This window comes from Desmodus rotundus, chromosome 10 (assembly GCF_022682495.2).
Source record: "Desmodus rotundus isolate HL8 chromosome 10, HLdesRot8A.1, whole genome shotgun sequence".
In the NCBI taxonomy this organism is placed as follows: domain Eukaryota; kingdom Metazoa; phylum Chordata; class Mammalia; order Chiroptera; family Phyllostomidae; genus Desmodus; species Desmodus rotundus.
Genome location: NC_071396.1, coordinates 96,730,332 through 96,750,958, shown reverse-complemented (window position 1 = coordinate 96,750,958; position 20,627 = coordinate 96,730,332). Strand labels below are relative to the sequence as shown.

General features: G+C 50.4%; 1 protein-coding gene and 1 pseudogene across 2 annotated transcripts; one reads left to right on the top strand and one right to left on the bottom strand.

Moving 5' to 3' along the window:
• Window positions 1-2,862: 2,862 nt before the first annotated feature.
• Window positions 2,863-3,887, bottom strand: LOC112322869 (protein FAM118B-like; annotated as a pseudogene).
• A 9,398-nt stretch (window positions 3,888-13,285) lies between these two features.
• Window positions 13,286-20,197, top strand: CXXC1 (CXXC finger protein 1). 2 transcript variants are annotated; one of them, XM_024580570.4, is made up of 15 exons: window positions 13,286-13,535; window positions 14,325-14,443; window positions 14,544-14,644; window positions 15,904-16,139; window positions 16,231-16,407; window positions 16,794-16,820; window positions 16,897-17,142; window positions 17,309-17,416; window positions 17,555-17,736; window positions 18,036-18,243; window positions 18,320-18,430; window positions 18,571-18,620; window positions 18,752-18,848; window positions 19,547-19,699; window positions 19,782-20,197. In XM_024580570.4, exons 1-15 carry the CDS (start codon window positions 13,533-13,535, stop codon window positions 19,926-19,928), a joined length of 1,965 nt encoding a protein of 654 aa, XP_024436338.1. In that variant the 5' UTR covers window positions 13,286-13,532; the 3' UTR covers window positions 19,929-20,197. The 2 variants fall into 2 exon arrangements, with proteins under 2 accessions (XP_024436338.1, XP_024436337.1); XM_024580569.4 differs by having other exon boundaries at window positions 17,552-17,736.
• The last annotated feature ends 430 nt before the right edge of the window (window positions 20,198-20,627 follow it).

Here is a 20,627-nt window from a genome sequence, read left to right as displayed (position 1 = left end):
TGGATGCCTTTTCTTTCTTTTTCTTGCCTAATTGCTCTGGCTAGAACTTCCAGTAGAATGTTGAATACAGGTGGTGAGAGTGGTCATTCTTTTCTTGTTCTTGATCAGTCTTTCACTACTTATGATGACAGTATGACGTTAGCTGTGAGTTTTTCATGAGTGCCTTTATGCTGGGGACGTTTCCTTCTAGTCCTCCGTTTTCTGGGTGTTTTTACCATGAAATATGTTAGATTTTGTCAAATGTTCTTTCTTCATCAAATGATCAGTCATTTTTTCTTCATTCTATTAATGTGGTATATTACACTGGTTAATTTTCTTTTGTTGATTTGTTACATTCCTTCTCACTTGGTCACGGTGTGCAATTTTTTAAATATGCTGTTTGATTCAGTTTGCTGGTATTTTGATGAGAGTAATTTGCATCTATATTTATAAGGGATATGGGTATGTAGTTTTCTTCCCTTGTGCTGTTTTGTCTACTATGGCCTCAGGTTGCCTGCCTGAAGCGGCTGGTGATGGGGACCCCTTGCAGCCCAGGAGGTGGGTGTTTTCAGCCTGTGCTGCCCCTCGTGTCACCACGATGGCCTTTCCGGCTTCCCTGAGGTCAACCCCTCCCTGCCTAGTGACACTCCTCATTCCACCTGTCCCCAAATATCAGCTGACCGGGCCCTGCTTCGCCATTTGCCTCTCCCCACGTGGAGGGGGAAGTCCAGTCCTGGCGGGGAGGGGTGGAAGCAGTTTGGCCAAGGGCTCCTCCTGCCACACTGATTTTTCTGGGAGGGCAAAGGGCAGCCCGTGGTCAGCTGCAGATTCCCGTGGAGGAAGGCACGTGTCCCCCCACAGGAGCCCTGTCTCTGTGGAGAGCCACCCCAATTGTGGGTGGTGCCTGCAGGGGTCTCCCTGGGATAGTGCTGGGCTCAGGGAAAGCTGGGTCTTATGTCACTGAGCCAAGGCCCCTCCTGCTCCAGGTGCATACTGGGAGGATTCAGGATTTCTGTTATTAGAAACCCAGCCTCTCTCCCAGTAGTAGCTCAGAAGTTGGACACTTTTCCATGGGGCCTACAGACCCCACACGGGACCTCACTTTTGGCGGCCTCCTTTCCAGGATGCCAACTTCTTGGATTGCCCATGGTCTCTGATCAGGGCCCTTCCCACCTGTGCCTTAGTGGAGGCACCCCACCTGCTCGTAGAGGGGCATTGCTGCGTGCCCAGCCCCATATAAGCTGGTACAATAAATAGCAAAATAACAACAGCATCCTCAGGTGCTATGAAAACCCTAACCGCATTGTTTCTAAACTAGATGCAATCTACCTAGGATTTAAGGGTTACTATGGTGTAAAAACTGCAAGTTGTAAAGGATTGTAATAAGACCCTCGACTTTTCTTTTTCCAATTAAGAAGGCTCTAACCCGCCTCTCAGGCCAAGCGGAGGGAGGAGGGAAGACAAGGTGAAAACTAGCAGAGTCAGCTCCACCTCTCCAGTAAAAAGTCGTGAATTCCTCTGTCCTTGGTTCCCATGGTGACCCTGCACCTTCCCTCTCCCTCTTGCAGGATACACAGGACCTGGCAACCAGACTGTCCTATGCCCTAAGTGGGTTCCCTAGGCTCTGCAGGTCGCTCCAGTCATGGGAATCCTCCCCCTTCAAAGGGGACATGGGCAGCAGACCCCAGGAGGCAATGCGACCATCCTTATGTGATGATCATGGTAATGCAGGTGAGGCATGCTATCCTGAGCCCTAGTGGGCCTGCACCACCAGCCACGTCCAGTCCACCTGGACCTGCAGTTAGAATACACCCAAGAAAAGAGTATGGCCTGGAGTGTTGCGCTGAGATTTGGAATATGAGAAAATATAAGAAGTATAATCATTGCCTCTCACCACTGCCACCACCACCACACACACCGCAAAATCTCCCTGCATTACTTAATCTACACTTATGAGGATATATATTTAAAGAATGATAATCTGGGCATCTTAAAGGTCTTTATGACTAGGGACTCCTTGGAAAGGCACCTTAAGATGAGGAGCAGGTGTCACCAAAGGGCACTGTGGTGGGCGTTAGGAGATCTGGGTCTTGACCTGGCAGTTATGCAGCTGTGCACACAGCTCTACGGGAGACATAGCCGCGAACCTGGTAAACTGTGGGAGGTTTCCTCTTCAGGAGACCCAGGATTCCTGCCTCCAGAAAGCTTATAATCTAATCGGGAAAACTCTCCTTGTGCATGACATATTACATTACACATAACGGAGAAAGTAATGATGTGCTGTGTTAGAAATGGAAGATTTTAGAAGAGAGGAGAGAAGGAATAATTAAGGGGAAGTGGATGGCCAACACAGAACAGTAGAAAAAGGTTTTGTGATGCTCCATTTTGTACCTAGCAAACCTCATTCAACATACAGACCTGCTCCCTCTTCTCTAGGTCCAAGGGCCTTAAAAAACCTGGAACTAGAAAGCAGTAGACTGGAGGCTTCCACAGACTGTAGGATTCAAGGTGACATTTACAGACCGGCTTTATGAGAGACAACACTGATCCATCTACTCAGAGGCTGGACCATAGAGCGATTGCCAGGGCTTGTGTAGAAGTCAGTAGGAACTGGAAAAACCCACCACCAAACCAGAGGAGCAGGCCTGTTCAGTCCTTTGAGCTTGTAGAGGAAGTAAGCAAGAAAGGAAGAGAGAGTAGAAAGTTGGTGCATCTGCTCCAACTGGTGCAAATCCCAGAAGCCCGAGAGTGATGAGTTTGGATATTAGGGGTGGAGGAGCTGGGGTTGGGGTTGGGGGATAGAATTAGAGCCACCATAAAACAACCTAAACAAGCCATCTTCATAAATACTACTAAGTGGCTTCTGGGTGAGACCTGGCAGTGTCTCTAAACATTTCCTCAGGGAAACAGCAATTGAAAATGTAATGTGAATAAATGAGGAAAGGAACTGCAGGTTGCTGAATTCTTCCTCATGGACCCAGTTCATTTATTTTACTATTGTATTATTTCACTGTGTGCTGCAGATGAGCCACTTAGCTGAGCTTCTCCCGCCATCCGTGCTGATCTGCCCTCGTGGAGGGCTCACAGGTCAGTCACTTGAAGTATTCCGGGAGATCCGCATATGCGTTTCCGTAGGAGATGACCTTCATCACCTCGTCCAGCGTGTTTGCTCGTGAACTCATCTACTCCTCTCTGGAGCAGTGCGCAGTGTTCTAAGTCAGACTTACGCTAGACGGCCTCGTCCACAGTTCAGCCACACCGGCGGGGAAGAAATGACTTCTCTTCAGAGTTTCTGCATCTCTCTCGTAACTTCAGTGTTCCTGAGGGCATTCTGATACTCGTGCGGCTGGGTGAAGGACGGTGTCACTGGCATGGGCGTTGTCACCTTATCAACCTTTGACACGCGCAGCTCCTGCTTCTCCTGAGCCCACTCTAGGACCTTCTTTATTGTTAAGTTCAAGGGATTCAAGTTGTTTTTTCTGGCCTGCTGCATACAGTTTCAGGAGATTGTCAAAATTTGTAGTCACTACTGGGGCTCCATTTTTCATCAGGTGGAGAAGTGAACGAAGTACCTGTTTTCCAGAATCTTCCATCTTTGACTTTAACAATACTTCATATAAACAGTTTTTGAAAAATGTGACTCTCCTTGTACTAGGACAAGGAGAGTCTCTGAACAACGTCATGGACAACAGGAACAAGATTCTTGTCTTCACGGAGACATTCCTGACATTTTTTGCTCTCTGCATCATCTGGAAGATCAGTATCAATGGCAGCATCCTGTACGGTCTCAACCTTTTCCAGGATGTCAGGCCTGGAATCTGAGGGGCAGCCGTAGCACTAATGCCTGTTCCAAGCACCAGCTTGAGCTCCTGAGTTGTCTTAATTTTTAAGCTTAGAAGTGTTACCATCAGTATTTAGCTAGAAAAGGTGACCAAAGGGAACTAGACATTGAGCTGAAGAATCTGGGGAGCATGAGCCTGCTCGCCAGCCGGGAAGCTACAGCTTCACACCCCAGGGTATTACAGCGCTGCTCCCGCACAGGGGTTCACACTCCTCCCTCCTCAACTCCTCGTCCTGGATTGTACACTGTAAGTGGCTGAATACTATGACATGAATTATCTTTCAATAAAGTTGTTTCTTTAAAAAAAAAAAAAGAAAGAAAAGCAAACACAATGAGATAGCCATGACCGGTGTGGCTTAGTTGGTTGGGCATTTTCCCGCAAACCGAGAGGTCACCAGTTCGATTCTGGTTAGGGAACATGCCTGGGTTGCGGGTTTGGTGCTGGTTGGAGCTTGGCCGATCAATATTTCTCTCCCTCTCTTTCTCTCTCCCCTCCCCTCTCTCTAAAAATAAATAAATAAAATCTTTTAAAAAATGCAATGAAATAAAATACACTGCCCATGAAACAGACACTTTGGAAAAGTGTGGGAGTTTAAAGAAGTTAAACATACTCTTACCATATCACCGCAATCCCACTTAGGCATTTACTCAAGAAAAATGAAATAATTTAAAATTATTTATAGTAGTTTTGTTCATAACCACCCCAAATCAAAAACAACCTAAATGCCTTTAAATAGATAGATAAAGCCCTGACCAGCGGCTCAGTTGGGGGAGCGTCATCCCATACACCAAAAGGTTGTGGGTTCAATCTCTGGTCAGGGGCCCACAGGAGGCAACCGAGGCAACTGATCGGTACTTCTCTCTCTCCTTCACTCCCTCTCTTTCTAAAAAATCAATAAATGTATCCTTGGGTGAGGATTTAAAGCATTAAAATAGATAGATAGTTAACATATGGTACATCCATACAAAGAACACTACCACAGTTAAGAGGAAGGAACTGTTGATACATGCACTAACTTGGGTAAATTTCAAAAGCATTCATCCAGGTAAGAGAGGCCTACGTAAAGCATCCTGTTTTAAATCCCAGGAGGTTGCATACAATAAGATAAGGGGATGTGGGGGGATGTCTTCATTGTGATGGTTGGTACACAACTGAAAGTTTGTTAAAATTTGTGGAACTCTGCCATGAAAGGGGTAAATTTCATTGTGTTCAAACTGTAATAAATGAACTAAAAACCCATTCAGTTCTGACCACAGGAAAGAGCTCCCATCTCTGTGAATGCACAGCAGCAGTTTGGAGGCGCACCAAGGACTTTCAGTGTTACTTTCGGTGTGAGTTCAGCTCATATGCTGATGTGCAGGGAGGACCGAGGAAGAGCTAGTAAAATGAAGTGTGAATAGTGGTCCAGTTAGGAGGGATCCGTCTGCCATCTTGCAAAGTGGTCAGCAAAGGAGAACCTGGGACTTTTCCGGGACCAAGACGCAGGTCCAAATGCAGCAACTTGAGGGGGGGCGGTCACTACGCAGATGAGGAAGCTGCCATTTTTAGAAGTAACTAAGGAAGGGTGAGCCTAAAGGATATAATCACAAGAAAGACAAACACCAAGTTTTTAAAATCCGGTTTATGAAGTACAGAACAGATTACGGGGGCCCTTTACCCCTCCCCAAGGCTAGTAGAAAAGATCTAGTTCCAACTGTCTTCCCACCAAGAACTACCTACAATGTCCCCATTGCCAGACTGAGGGACATATCTAAAGCCAATCAGCAAAGTGCCTGTTGGATCTCAGAATGTGATCAGTAATATGCATGTAAGTGGCTGTTTCCCTCAGCAATTGGGCAAAGCTCTTCATGTCTGGAATCCTTGTTTGGGTTGCTTGACACAATCCACACAAGCTTTAACTTGGCACTTCTTGTGTTGCTCACTCTGATAAACAGTACAATTATTAACATGTTCGACCAAGGGGTTCTAAACAGCGGAAGAAGAAGGGTCTGGCCCAAAGATTCTTCCTGGGACAGAGGCAGCCGCTTGTACAGTGCTGACATTAAAATCAGTGACCTTCTTAAGGTAGAGTGGTAAGGAATCTTGAAATACTACAATGGTAGAAAAAAAATCAGGGATTTTTGTTAGATCAAAGGAAAAACATTTATTCAAATGAAAGTAGTAACCCTTATATTTGCCGTGCTTCTTTGTGGTATTGCAAATGATTTCTCCAAAAATCCTTTATATAAGAGCCAGGCAACACCTACCCCTGACGGGCCACAGACCCCAGCCTGCCAGTGAGGCGGGTTTTCTCAGCCTCCTGTTCCCGGGTTGTGTCACCGCCCTCTGAAGCCCACGGTGCCCTTCGTGGCTTCTGTGAGGTCAGCCTTGTTCCCATCTAGAGACACTTCTCCTTCCACCTGACCCTGGCCTTGAGCCAGCTGGCCCAGCTGGGTGGTACGCCTCTCCCCACCTGGGGGGCAGAGGGTTGAGTCCTTGAGAGGGTAAGACTGGTCCCATTCTCTGTTCTTTGTAACACTATCTTCTGACTTTGTTAAAATAACATCTGTCAGGTGGAGCACAGGGCGCTGCAAGGTGATCCCCCCTCCTAACCCCCTTCAACAATAGACCACAAGAAAAACTAGGTTAGGGAAGTTGATGACTCACAGGGCCTGGGGGAAGTGCCCTGAGTTCCTCCAGGGGCCACACAGGGAGGTCCAGGCAGAGTGCAGAGGAAGGCTGGACTTAGGCTACTTGCCTTTATTAGGGATCCTGGGTAGAGTTCTTTGGGGTTACCTGGCTAGGGCTGGATTGGTCTATTCAAACCAAAAGACTAGGGTTTCCTACGCCCCAACGGGGTCTTCCCTAAGAGGTGCATAAGGCATAGAGGCGTGGAGAGGCAGGGAAGACCTGGTTATAAGCCTGGTGGTGAAGTATGCAGAATTTACATTTGTCACTCTGTGGCTGTCATCTTGGGCATGCCCTTGCATGAGGAGCGAGTATCAGTTTTAAGCGCCCTGCAAACCACCTGGCCAAACGACATGGATGCGGAGGCAGCAGGAGCATGGAGTAGCTTAGCTCAGCTCTCCATACGCTGACACGGGTTTTGCGGCCAGGGCGAAGGGCAGCTGGTGGCTGCTGCAGATACAGCCCGGGAGGGTGCGCGGCCCCCACCGGGCCTTCTCTGAGAGCCGCCCTGGCTGCGGGCAGCGCCTGCAGGGCTCTCCCTGCACAGGGCCTGGCTTGTGGACAGCCAGTCTCCTGTGGCTGTGTGCAGGCCCCTCCTGCTCCGGGTGCACGCTGACCGCCCGGGGTGGCAGGACTCCTGTGAGGGAAACCCATCCTCCGAGAAGCGGGTTCAGAGGTTGGACACATCTCCATGGGGCTTGTGTCCAAACCCACAAGCCGGACCCGACTTTTGAGGGGGTCCCACGTGAGACACCGAGCTCTTGGAGTGCCCAGGGTTTCTGGTTGGGGCTCCTCCCCCTTCCCCCACGATGCCGTGGTGGAAGCACCAACCACAGCCGAAGGCACCCAGTGGGAGGCGGGGTGAGGTTGCTGGGGTACCCAATTGCGGGGTAGGGGCCCCATGGCGGCCACTGTGACTCCCGCCCTGTCCTGTCTGGTCCGAGAGGGGCATTCCTGCCCGCCCGCCCTTATTGAAGCTGCTGCAGTAAACAGCAAAATAAGACTAATCTTCAGACGTGCTAAGAAAGCCCCACTGTGCACCCTTGGAACCAGATGAGATCTAACCAGAACGTCCTACCTACTATAAGATTCAGTTGGCTGTATACTTTGTGGCTGTATTTAGACCTTGCCGTTTCAAAAAGGAAAAACGTACTGGCTTGCCTTCCAGACAGAACCTGGAAAATATCCAGCAAGGGCGGCCTGGACGCAGGAGAGGATCTCAGTTTCAGTTTCTCAGCGCCAAGGGGAAGTATACTTAGCTAGTGTTGGCATAATCGGTCCCCACTATGATGATGCCAACTTCCTACTGGACACACACTGCCAACCCCCTCCTTCCCACCCCCCAGTGGGTAGCCCATGGCAACCAGAACGCCGCCCCTTGAAGCAGTTTCGCTGGTCGCTGAGATTTGTGGGATATGGCCTATGTAACGGCAGCTGGGGGTACCAGAGGCCCCGAAAATGTTTAGACAACTTCCTGGCTTTGTGGGTCAGGAATTGGTGAACGGCTTCACCTACTTTCTTAGCAAAGACAACAGGTGAGGGGTCCGAGGGAAGTGGGAGGAGAAAGCGGAAAGAAGGGCGTTAATGACCTGCGCCCTAGACCCTGGAAATTTGGCCAGCTGTCCCCATTTGTAGGCCCAGCCTAAGACCTGCAGTGAGGGCTCGTGTTAAGAGGAAAGGGTGACAGCCCGTGTCTGTGGATGGGAAGTCTTCATGTTGCTACCATGGCAGTGCTCCCCCAAATTGCTCTATGGATTCAACACAACTAACCAAGTCGCAGCTGACTTCCTTGCAAAATTAAACAAGCTCATCATAAAATATGTATGGAAATTTAAGGAACTGAGAGTAGCCAAAACAATATTTCGAAAGAACAACAGCCTGGGCTGGTGTGGGTCAGCGGATTGAGTGCCAACCTGTGAACCTGTGAAGGGTTACTGGGAGATTCCCAGTCAGGGCACACGCCTGGGTCGTGGGCCAGGTCCCCAGTAGGGGGCATGCGAGAGGCAACCACACATTGATGTTTCTCTCTCTCTCTCCCTCCCTTCCCCTCTGTCTAAAAGAAATAAATAGAATCTTAAAAATAAGAAAGAGCAAAAGTTGGAGGATTCACACTTCCTGATTTCAAAACTTCCTACAAAGCCACAGTGATCAAGACACAGATCTGTAGTGCCGGCATGGGGCAGACGCGTAAATCAATGCAATGGGGCTGAACATCCCACAATGAGCCCTCCTATCTACTGACAGTTGACTTTTGACAAGGGTGCTATAACTACTCATAGTCAGCGAACAGTGCTGGGACAGCCGGATACTTAGATGCATAGAAATGAAGTTGGACCCCTACTTCACACCATGTAGAAAACTCAGAATAGATGTTTGAACTCAGAATGAACCGAAGGCCTAAATGTAAGAGCTTAAGCTATAAAACTCTTAGAAGAATACATAGATGTGAATCTTTGGGACCTTGGATCTGGCAACGGTTTCTTAGATATGACACTAAAAGCACAGGTGATAAAAGAAAAAACATGAACTAGACATCATCAAAATTAAAAACTTTTATGTGTCAAAGAACAACATCAAGAGTGAAGAGATGATCTACAGAATGGGAGAAAATATTTGCAAATCATATATCTGATAAGGGACATATATCCAGAATATTTTTAGAAATATTACATCCCTGGTTGGTGTGGCTCAGTGGGTTGAGCACCGGCCTGTGAACCTAAAGGTCACTGGTTCAATTCCTCGTCAGGGCACTTGCCTGGGTTGCTAGCCAGGTTCCCAGGTAGGGGTGTGCAAGAGGTAACAAATTGATGTTTTTCTCACACGTTGATGTTTCTCTCCCTCTCTTTCTCCCTTCCCCTCTCTCTAAATCTTTAAAAAAATAATTAAAAAAAAGAAATATTACAGGTAAATAATAAGAACAAATAACACATAAAAAAAAAAAAGGCCAAAGGATCTCATTGGAAAGAAGATATAAAAATGACTGATAAGCACCTGGGAAGATGTGTAACATCATTACTAATCCAGGAAATGCAAATCAAAACCACAATGAGATACCGCTTCACACCCTCTAGCATGGCTGTAATACAAAAGACAGATGATAAATGTTGGTGAGGATGTGGAAAAATGAGAACCCTCACACACTGTTGGTGGGCATGTAAATGGCAGTCACTCTGGAAAACAGTTACACATGGGGATACCATATGAGCCAGCAATTCCACTCTTAGTTATATACTCAACAAAATGAAATACACGTCTATCCTTACGTGCATGATGGGCCATTGCGTCCCTCTTGTGCTGCAGGTGAAGGATTTCATTCTTGGTGGGATATGGTAGTGGAGTCGGTCAGGTGCCACATGACGCACGTGCTTTAAGCAGAACAAAGAAGTACGTGTTGAGTCTGACACAAGAAATATATCCCACACAAACATGTTGACCGGTGCCCATGATTGAAGCTCATCTTGCTTTGTCCCTTCTCTGTGTAGGTGACGCATTATTCCAGCCAGGGCCTCCTGCGTCATGTGTTTCTTGGTGACTCCTGGTGACTCCAACACCTACAAACTACAGAGTGGGTCTACATCCTGAGACTGCCGCTCCTGGTGACGGGCGTTGCCATGCTATTTGCTACCCTCCTTGTGGCGGAATTGCTGCCCTGGAGGTGGAAACAGACGCCATTTCCTCTACATCAGCAAACTATAGGATTCAATGTGATATTTACAGACCAGCTTTATGAGGGATGGAAACCAACCAACTGAGGGGCTGGACCAGAGGTTGGTCTAGAAACCAGAGGTTGGTTTCTAGGGATTGTGTGGCACTCAGCAGTAAGAGAAGTCTACCACAAAACCAGAGGAGCAGGCCTTTGTGCTCTTAAGGAAGTAAGTGGGAACTATCATGATCTGAGTTTTTCTGACTCGTTTTTCTGTATGTTGCCTCTAGTAGAACATTTATATAAGCCATACAAAAGAGTATTACCAGTTCTTCTATGTATTTTCAGCAATCATATACAGTTGGACTATACAGAAATCCCAAAAAACAAGTATAACTGTTATTATGACTAATGTCATTAACAGAGAAAGAAAGATTCTTAGCCACCAAAGAATCTGGCGCACAGTCCAGAGAGAGCTTACCAGACATTGTAGGAACCGCGGCGGCTTCCCAAAGCACAGGCCCTTCTCTGTGGTCCCTCTCTCAGGGTGTGCCCACTCCAGAGCACACTGCCCTTCTTCCTGGTGCTCCCACAGGCTTCTATGGGACCCCCTGCTTTACCACACTGGCTGCCTGGTGGCTCCTCTCTCTGCCACTCTGGTGCCAGGGATCTGAAACAACTACCGGCACCACATTGGCTGTTTGGGAGCGAAAGAGAGTTCAGTCTCGCGGGAGCTTGCTGTAAAACGAAGCAGATACCAACGTGGCATCTCTCATTTAACCAGCAAAGATTTTGTTCAGGCTCTCAGTTGGTGTGATCTGGTTAAAAAGCTGCAATTAAAAGCTGCCACTCATTTTTCTTCTCCTTGTCCTGCGTTATCTCAACGCTTACCCACTTCAAGGATTTTCTAAGAACAGCAGCTCAAATAAAGTCAGGATCCACTACCTAAAGCAAGGGGGCTCAGGATTTCAAGTGAAAACTCACCAAATTCACCCAATGAAAAAGTGGGGAGTCAGTGGGACTCAGGGAGCCTTTTGCTATCCCTGCACCAGGTCCAGGGCTACAGGGCAGTCCTGGGCGGGCTGCTTCAGAATCCTGCGGACTACACCAAGTAAATGTCAGCGTAAGAAACATCGAAACCTGTAGAGAACTTTTATGAGTTTATTTGTGCCAAACTGATGACAATTGCCAGAAAGCAAGACCTCAAATGCTTTGGTGAATGGCAATTTTGAAGTTTCTTTTATGCGTTTGAAATTAAGAAGGTGATGTAAGATTACGTGAAGGTGGGAGAGAGCAGGACTGAATTACAGAATATTTAACAAGACCGTGCTCTCTCTTGAGAGCGGTTCAGCTTATTTCAGAGGTGTGTTAGCACAGATGCACGACAGCAGTGGACAGGGTCTGCTTAAGGCAAAGATCAATGTTTCTTCCATACATCAGTGATTCTGTCCTTCTCTTTCTCCCTTTCTAAAAAAATAAATAAAATCTTAAAAAATAAATAAAATAAATAAAAGCAAATTAAACCCCAAACAGAAGGAAGTCATAATAAAGATTAAAGTGGGAATTAATGAAATAGAGATGAAAAAAAACAATGAGAGAATGCATTTTTTGAAAAGATTAAAAAGACTATTTTAAAAAATTTCTTTTTGAAGATCTAATTTCTTTTTAAAGAGAGGAGAGGGTGGGAGAAAGAGAGGGAGAGGACAGCAATGGGAGAGAGAAACATTGATGGGTTACCACTCCTGGGCCCCCAACTGGGGACCTGCCAGGAAACCCAGGCTTGTGCCTGGACCAGGAGTGGAACCAGCAAACTTTTGTTTTGCAGGCGGACGCTCAGTCCATTGAGCCACACCAGCCAGGGCTAAAGACCTTTTTTTTTTAAAGAGGAGAAAGTCAAAGAACCTATGTTGTAACCCTGTGTCTTGGTGTCCGTGACAGTGTGGAGGGGACCACGAGAAAAAATGTTTAGGAAAAATGGGGCCGCAGAATTCTCAGTGGTAAATAAGTTGCTACTATGACCAGAGCCAAGAAGTCCAGAAAAACTGTCAGTCAAGGTTGAAAAATCCCGTTTCCCCCAAACCCATCTCCTCAACCCAAAATAAAGTCCTGCCTCTGAATGTGGACATTGACTACGACCACCACTCCCACAGCTACTTATTTGGGGGGCTTGGGGGGGTTGGGGGTGAGAATGAGGAGTGGGGAAACGAGCGTTGCATATAAAATAACGCGGACATGCTGTATCTCATTTAACCTCCATGGTGGCCCAGGTTAGAGCGTTGCCCTGCGGGGCCATGTAACCCTGACCCGTACAGATTTTCTTACTGTACATAATTTAAATTAAAAATAACAATAAATTAACTTTTATATTGGAGAGATTGTTGGATATGTATGAAATGAGAGCCAAGGTGGACATCACCAGGAACCAGGCAAATCTACACTCCCGCGGCGGCGGCGGCGGCGGCAGTGGCGGCAGTGGCGGTGCCGCCGCCGCCAGGGGAGGACTCGGTGAAGCCGGCTGTCCAAGCAGATTTCAAATCTACTTTGGTCCAGCCACTCCTCACCAGCAATGGTCAGGCCACCACTGTTTATGGCGTCCCACGGTTGCTCTGGACTAACCCTACGGGATGAGCGCGCTCTTGAATAGGCCCAGGGGCTGAACCGTGCCAGGCCTGGCTGAGGAACGGCAAAGAATGAAAACGGGAAAGAGTGGCGGGAAGTGATGTCGGAGACACACAGTGCGGCTGGTTTGCTTCACAGGGCAAGACTTTCTGCCAGAACACTACTAATACGTGCGAAAGGGAAAAGTGATGGGGAAAGAGTTGATCTTGGTAGTGTTTCAGAAGCGGCCGCCTTCCCTGTGAACTCCGCAGCACAAGCTACTGGCGTCTGGAATCGACTTCCAACACAGCGTCGCCCTCGTGGAAACGGCAAACTGGACGCTGCCAAGTGCAGAGGAACTCGGCCATCTTACGGAATCAGATTCCAATATGATGGCGTCTGTATCGAAGTCGTGCAGTGGGTGCGGCCATATTGCCTTTAACGTCGAGTCCGTACAAGCGGTCACCCTACGGACTCAACCGACAAGGTGGCGGCTCCCTCATGAAAGCAGCTGTAGGCGCGGCCATGTTTCCTGCGAACGTACGGACTCGGGCGCCGTACGGCCCCAGTAACCAAGATGGCGGCGCCTGAGAGACCGCTGGGGCTTTATCGGGGCGACCACCTGGTCGTCGCGGAGTTGACGCACTGAACCTGCGTAATATGGGTACGGTGCCCGGGAGGCGCGACGAGAAGCGGAAGTAGTAGTGGGCACTTTTGCAACCGCCGCGGACGCTGTGGAGTGATCAGTGCAGGTTCACAGGTCGCTGGCGGGGGTCGCGAAGGGGTACGCCAGGAGTTGAGAGATGGTGAGTACCGGGTCCAAGGACAGCGTGGGCGGTAGAGGTTAGGGCAGTTGGTTATGGTGGGGTTCATCTGCAGACGCATGGGGGTCTGGGTTAAACCCTAACGGGAGTCTGTGAGCAAAATTGTGAGGTCCTGTGGGGAGCCTTAATTGGGCTCTGTGGGCAGAATAATGGGGATGTAATGGTCCGATTTTTTCCCTGATGTGTGAACCATCTGGGAGGTCTGTGATGAGCCTTTGTGGGAGTCCGTCATAGAAGTTTGGTGGGATCACTGATGGTAGTTCCTTGGGCGTCCGGATGAGGGATTCTTTGGGCAGAGAGAGAAGGGTGTGCGAGGAGCCGTACTGGGTAGCCCGCAGGGTGCCGTGGCGACTTTGGATCGAGGGGTCCGTGGGGAAACCATGAGGGCGGCGGGGTGTAGGGGAATAATCACGGAGGATCTGCTGGGAACTGTGATGGGAAGTCTGTGGATGAATTAGGTCGTGTTCGTGAGAACCTGTGATGGGGGTCGATGAGGAGCCACGATACGGGCAGGATGGGGTGAGCGGCAGGTGTTTGTAAGAGCCTTCTTGAGTGTGTGGATAGAGTGGTGGGGTGTCCGTGGGGAAGTATGGGAGGTCTAGGGCAGAGTAATGGGGTGTCAGGGGTGAGCGATGAGGGGGCGTCTGTGGGGGAGCGGAGCGGGGAGATTTATGAGGAGCCATGGCGGGAAGTCTCTTGGCAGGGTGTTGGGGTCTGTGGCGAGCCATGGTGGGGGTTCTCTAAGGAGCCATAATGTGGGGTACCCCACAGGAGGGGGATGGTTCAGACCCAGAGCCTCCAGATGCCGGGGAGGACAGCAAGTCGGAGAATGGGGAGAACGCGCCCATCTACTGCATCTGCCGCAAACCAGACATCAATTGCTTCATGATGTGAGCCGGGGAAAGCTGGGCGGGGCTGACGTGTGTCAAGGTTGGGTGAGGCCGGTGGGTCGGCCGCTCACATCTCCACCACTCGCCCCATCCTCTGCAGCGGGTGTGACAACTGCAATGAGTGGTTCCATGGGGACTGCATCCGGATCACTGAGAAGATGGCCAAGGCCATCCGGGAGTGGTACTGTCGGGAGTGCCGAGGTGAGGGGTGGAATGGACAGGGCAGGCAGGTGGGGCTTAGAGGGAGGGGGAGGAGCCGTGGTGGGAGGCTGGGTCACGGGCGTGGCGGTACAGATATTCGGTTGGCCAAAAAGTTGGTTTGCTTTTCTGGGGGTAAGAGAGCTCTAGCAGCGCTTAATTGTCTTTAACTTCATTTGAAACAATTTTGTTAGATTGTATTGTGGCAGCAATCAAGTCAGCATGCATTTTTTAAAAAACTGGCTGGTGGGACTCAGTGGATTGAGCACCAGCCTGTGAACCGAAAGTAGCTCGGGTTTGATTCCCAGTCAGGGCACATGGCCGGGTCGCAGCCCAGGTCCCCAGTAGGGGGCGCAGGAGAGACAACCACACATTGATGTTTCTCTCCCTTTCTCCCTTCCCCTCTCTAAAAATAAATAAATAAGTAAATAAAACATCAAAATTGGTAAATTTTGTGTAGCCATTTTAACATTGAAGATGGAAGAAAATATGCAACATTTTTGGCATACTATGCTTTATTATTATTTTTTTCTTTTTAGATTTTATTTATTCATTTTCAGAGAGGGGAAAAGAGGAAGAGAGAGGGAGAGAAACATTGACCAGTTGCATCTCTCGTGCCCCCACCTGGGGGCCTGGCCCACAGCCCAGGCCTGTGCCCTGACTGGGAATCACACCAGCGACCTTTTGGTCCACAGGATGACACTCAATCCTGAGCCACACCAGCCAGGGAGCTTTATTATTTCAAGAAAGGTAAAAACGCAACTGAAACACATGAAAAAAGATTTGTGCTGCATGTGGAGAAGGTGCTGTGACTGATTGAACACGTCAAAAATGGTTTGTGAAGTTTTGTGCTAGAGGTTTCTCAGTGGATGATGCTCTGTAGTCAGGTAAACCAGTTTCAGTTGATAGTGATCAAGTCGAGACTTAATTGAGAACAATGAACGTTATACCACGTGGGAGATAGCCAACATAATCAAAATATCCTAATCAATGAAGTTACTGGCGAAAATGAAAAATGTGTCTTTTATTTTACAAAAATCCCTCAGTGGACTTTTTGGCCAACCCAATATGTCTGTGAGTGGAGTGACTGCTCTGTGGTGAGCCATAATAGAGGGTCCCACTGCAGGGGGCAGGCTCTGCTCTAGAGTAGGGGGACTAGAGCAATTGGGTGGGACAGAAAAGGAGAGAAGAGGAAGAAAGAGTTCTGGGACCATCCAAGTCACCCAGTGCCAACCCACCCTGGCCCACCCTCTGCCCCACAGAGAAAGACCCCAAGCTGGAGATCCGCTATCGGCACAAGAAATCACGGGAACGGGACAGCAATGAGCGAGACGGCAGTGAGCCCCGGGATGAGGGTGGAGGGCGCAAGAGGCCTACCCCGGATCCAGACCTGCAGCGCCGGGCGGGGTCAGGGACAGGGGTTGGGGCCATGCTTGCTCGGGGCTCTGCTTCGCCCCACAAATCCTCTCCACAGCCCTTGGTGGCCACACCCAGCCAGGTGAGTGGCTGTGGTGGCTGGGATACTTAAGGTGATCCCGTCTCGGGCCCTACTTGGGTTCTTGATTTGTGTTCCGGGCACCTTCCCTCAGCATCACCAGCAGCAGCAGCAGATCAAACGGTCAGCCCGCATGTGCGGTGAGTGTGAGGCCTGCCGGCGCACTGAGGACTGTGGCCATTGTGACTTTTGCCGGGACATGAAAAAGTTTGGGGGTCCCAACAAGATCCGGCAAAAGTGCCGGCTGCGTCAGTGCCAGCTACGGGCCCGGGTGAGCATGGGCAGAGCAGGGCAGGGTCAAATTGGGGTGCCAGTGTGTTCAAGAAGAGCTGACTGAGGATAGGGTTGGTGGGCCAGGTGGGGTGGTGCCTAATTGCATATAGGTAGGTGGAAAGGAGCCTGGCCTGTCCAGACGAATGGGGTGTGACCAGGAGTGCTGGGCTAGCAGGGGAGCCCCCCAACCTCAGGTTGGCAGGGTATAGCTCTGTGTTTCTAGGTAGACAGGTATGTCAGGGCAGGTAGGGCAGGGCCAAGCATGTCTGGCTATCAGAGTTGCGGGGTGCAGATGTGCCCGAGGAGGCAAGGTAGGGTAAATTGGTGTGCTGGGCACCCTCCATCTATTTGGGGCTGACCTGGGCCTTCCTCCTGCCTGCACAGGAATCGTATAAGTACTTCCCATCCTCGGTGAGTCCAGCCTTCCAGGTGGGGCGGAGCATGCGGGCAGGTTGTTCAGGGCCAGTCCTGAGAGTCTGCCCTGCAGCTCTCGCCAGTGACGCCCTCAGAGTCCCTGCCAAGGCCTCGCCGGCCACTGCCCACCCAGCAGCAGCCACAGCCATCACAGAAGCTGGGACGCACTCGTGAGGACGAGGGGACAGTGGCATCATCAGTAGTCAAGGATCCACCTGAGGCTACGGCCACACCTGAGCCACTCTCAGATGAGGATCTACCACTGGACCCTGACCTGTATCAGGACTTCTGTGCAGCAGCCTTTGATGACCACGGCCTGGTGAGCAGGCAGAGCATCCCATGGTGGAAGGGTGGAGGTTACAGAAGCAGAGTATCCATAATGAAAAGAGAGGAGGCAGAGGGTATGGAAGGCTAATTTGGGAACTGAGTAGGTGGTGGGGTAGCCATGAGTGGGGCAGGTGGGTCAGTGTATGCCGCCCTTGCAGCCCTGGATGAGCGACACGGAGGAGTCCCCATTCCTGGACCCTGCGCTGCGAAAGAGGGCAGTGAAAGTGAAGCACGTGAAGCGTCGGGAGAAGAAGTCTGAGAAGAAGGTGTTGAAGAGGGTGAAATGGGTGTGAGAGGGCAGGGCTGGGTGGGGCAGGAGCCAGAAAGGGGGGGATGCAGGGGGAGGCAGGGGTCTGGGGCTGACTTCCACTCCACCCTGTGTGACCTGCCATGTCCCATAGAAGGAGGAGAGATACAAACGGCATCGACAGAAGCAGAAGCACAAGGACAAATGGAAACACCCGGAGCGAGCCGATGTCAAGGATCCTGCATCCCTACCACAGTGCCTGGGGCCTGGTTGTGTGCGCCCTGCACAGCCCGGCTCCAAGTATTGCTCAGATGACTGTGGCATGAAGCTGGCAGCCAAGTGAGTCATTCTTTGAGGGTTCAAGGGAGTCAGCGAGTACAGGATAGGGCTTGACAAGATCCCTTGTATGTCTGTCAGTTACCTGTCCACCATTCAGTTAAACAAGCACCCACCTATCTGTCCACCTATCTGCCTGCCACTCAGTTACTCATCTGCCAATTCATGTACCATTCAGTCACCTGTTTTCTTACCTTTTACCATGTCGTCACCCATCCATTCTGCCATTTTTGGCTTACCCCACTTAATCATCTTGTTGCCTGCCACCTTTCCACCTGCACTCAAACCACTGCTTCCTGTAGCCGCATCTACGAGATCCTCCCCCAGCGCATCCAGCAGTGGCAGCAGAGCCCCTGCATTGCTGAGGAGCATGGTAAGAAACTCCTGGAACGCATTCGCCGTGAGCAGCAAAGTGCCCGCACCCGCCTTCAGGAAATGGAGCGCAGATTCCATGAACTTGAGGCCATCATTGCACGCGCCAAGCAACAGGCTGTGCGAGAGGATGAGGAGGTGAGCAAGCATGGGCATGGCAACTTGGGACCTGGTAGCTGATTCTGCCTGGCCTCATTCTTTCCATCCCATGCAGAGCAATGAAGGTGACAGTGACGACACGGACCTGCAGATCTTCTGCGTCTCTTGTGGGCACCCCATCAACCCACGTGTTGCCTTGCGCCACATGGAGCGCTGCTATGCCAAGGTCAGGGTGTCAGCCTGAGAGGGCAGATGGTGTGGCAACATCATTGGGTCCTTGGGGAACAGATGTGCTGTCTGGGTGCTGTCTTGGGAGGGCATGCAGCACACATCCACAGTTCCCTCCCTTTGTGCTCATCCTTCCAGTATGAGAGCCAGACGTCTTTTGGGTCCATGTACCCCACACGCATTGAAGGGTGAGTGTGGGTAATGCGAAGCTAGAACAGGGAGGTTAAGGCTAGGGTCAGAAGTAGAATGTTGGGGCAGGATATCGTGATGGGCCCCCTTCCATTTCTCCCTTCACTACCCTCTCTACTTCAAACCCCAGGGCCACACGTCTCTTCTGTGATGTCTACAATCCTCAGAGCAAGACATACTGTAAGCGGCTCCAGGTGTTGTGTCCGGAGCACTCGCGGGACCCCAAAGTAAGGTTTCCCCTCAATTCCCCACGTTCTGTCCTCCTCCCTTCCTCACTGCCCCACATTCATCTCTTCCTTTCCCTTCCCCTCCTTCCTTTCCTGTTCCTACCTGACCACTTTCATAACTCCCATGTTCCCTGCCTCATCACCCTTTATTTATCTCCTTTTTCCTGTCTTATCACCTCCTATTCCTCCTCCTTTCCCTGCCTCTTTAGCCTCTACTCCTGCCCTTTTATGTTCCTCTCCACTGTCCCCTGAAGTCTCCATTCCTGCCCTCTTCCCTTCCTAATTCCTCATTCTTTTTCTTTTTTTCTTGGAGAGTGGGAGGGAAGGGGAGAGAGAGGAAAAGAAAGATGGGTACAGCCACACTGCGTGAGTGCTGACTGTATACCACTGTCTCAAAATGAGGCGGTGAATGTAGATCACTGGGCTGCCCGCAGCAGGTCATATCCCCACAGCCCACGGGGATATGATGTTTCTGTGAAAGAGAAACATCAGTCAGTTGACTCTTGTACCCATCCATGCTAACCGGAGACCAAACTTGCAACCTAGGCATGTCCCCTGACCAAGAATCCAACCCACAACCCTTTGGTTTACTGGACGGCGCTCCCATCAACTGATCCACACTGGCCAGGGGCCCCTCCCCGTTCTTATCCTCCTTCCTCACCGCACCCCATTAATGTCCATGTCCTCAATCCTTGCAGGTGCCAGCCGATGAGGTATGCGGGTGCCCCCTTGTGCGTGATGTTTTTGAGCTCACAGGTGAATTCTGCCGCCTGCCCAAGCGCCAGTGCAACCGCCATTACTGCTGGGAGAAGCTGCGGCGAGCCGAAGTGGACTTGGAGCGTGTGCGCGTGGTAGGTTTCAACGCTGGGTACGGCCAGGGTGAGGCGGGTCGTCCAGAGCTTTGTGTCATGGCTCCTTCTGCTCCCCTGGCAGTGGTATAAGCTGGATGAGCTGTTTGAGCAGGAACGCAATGTCCGCACAGCCATGACAAACCGGGCAGGATTACTGGCCCTGATGCTGCACCAAACCATCCAGCATGACCCGCTCACTACCGACCTGCGCTCCAGTGCTGACCGTTGAGCCTCATTGGCTCAGACATCCTCACACCCTGCATTCCTCCATTTGTCTTTCTCCGATGGCCCCTCAGTTTCTCATTGTGCCCATCCACCATTTGACGGCCCATCTGCCTTTACCAGATGGTCTTAAAATTTCCTCCTGTCTTTGTCTAGCCTTGTTTCTCCACCTCCATCCTCTGTGCCCGGGTGGAATGGAGCAGTCTGCTCACCTTTGCTTCCTTTTTCCCTGGTTTTGTTAATAAAATTTTGAAGAACCAAACTTTGGTCTCCAAACTTTCCTAGTTGCATCTGAATCCTCAAACCCCTGCGGCAGAAGGGCCAGTATATATGTAGGCTGTGAGTATACACAGCTGGCACCCACTAGGTGCCAGTCCCCCCCCCCCCCCCCGTGGGCTGTGGGGATATGACCTGCTGCGGGCAGCCCAGTGATCTACATTCACCGCCTCATTTTGAGACAGTGGTATACAGTCAGCACTCACGCAGTGTGGCTGATTTACCACCCCTGTGTGAGCGTTGATGTTCTCCAGGCCGGAAGTGTATTCAACAACGGGCACAAGGCCCCTCTTTTCTCACAAGCCCCTCTCTTGGGGCATGTATACAGCAGGAGTCCACTGACTTTGTCCTGGGACCTCCACCCGGCCGGCCGTGGTTGTCCGGTCCAGGGACTGGCGCGCCCTCAGCGGTTGGTAGCCCCGACCTGGCC

Bases quoted from the DNA above. Each gene is read 5' to 3' on its own strand.
- CXXC1 (XM_024580569.4), top strand. The intron at 16,821-16,896 runs GTGAGTCCAGCC...TCTGCCCTGCAG, and splicing joins ATAAGTACTTCCCATCCTCG to CTCTCGCCAGTGACGCCCTC. The intron at 17,737-18,035 runs GTGAGTCATTCT...TGCTTCCTGTAG, and splicing joins GGCATGAAGCTGGCAGCCAA to CCGCATCTACGAGATCCTCC.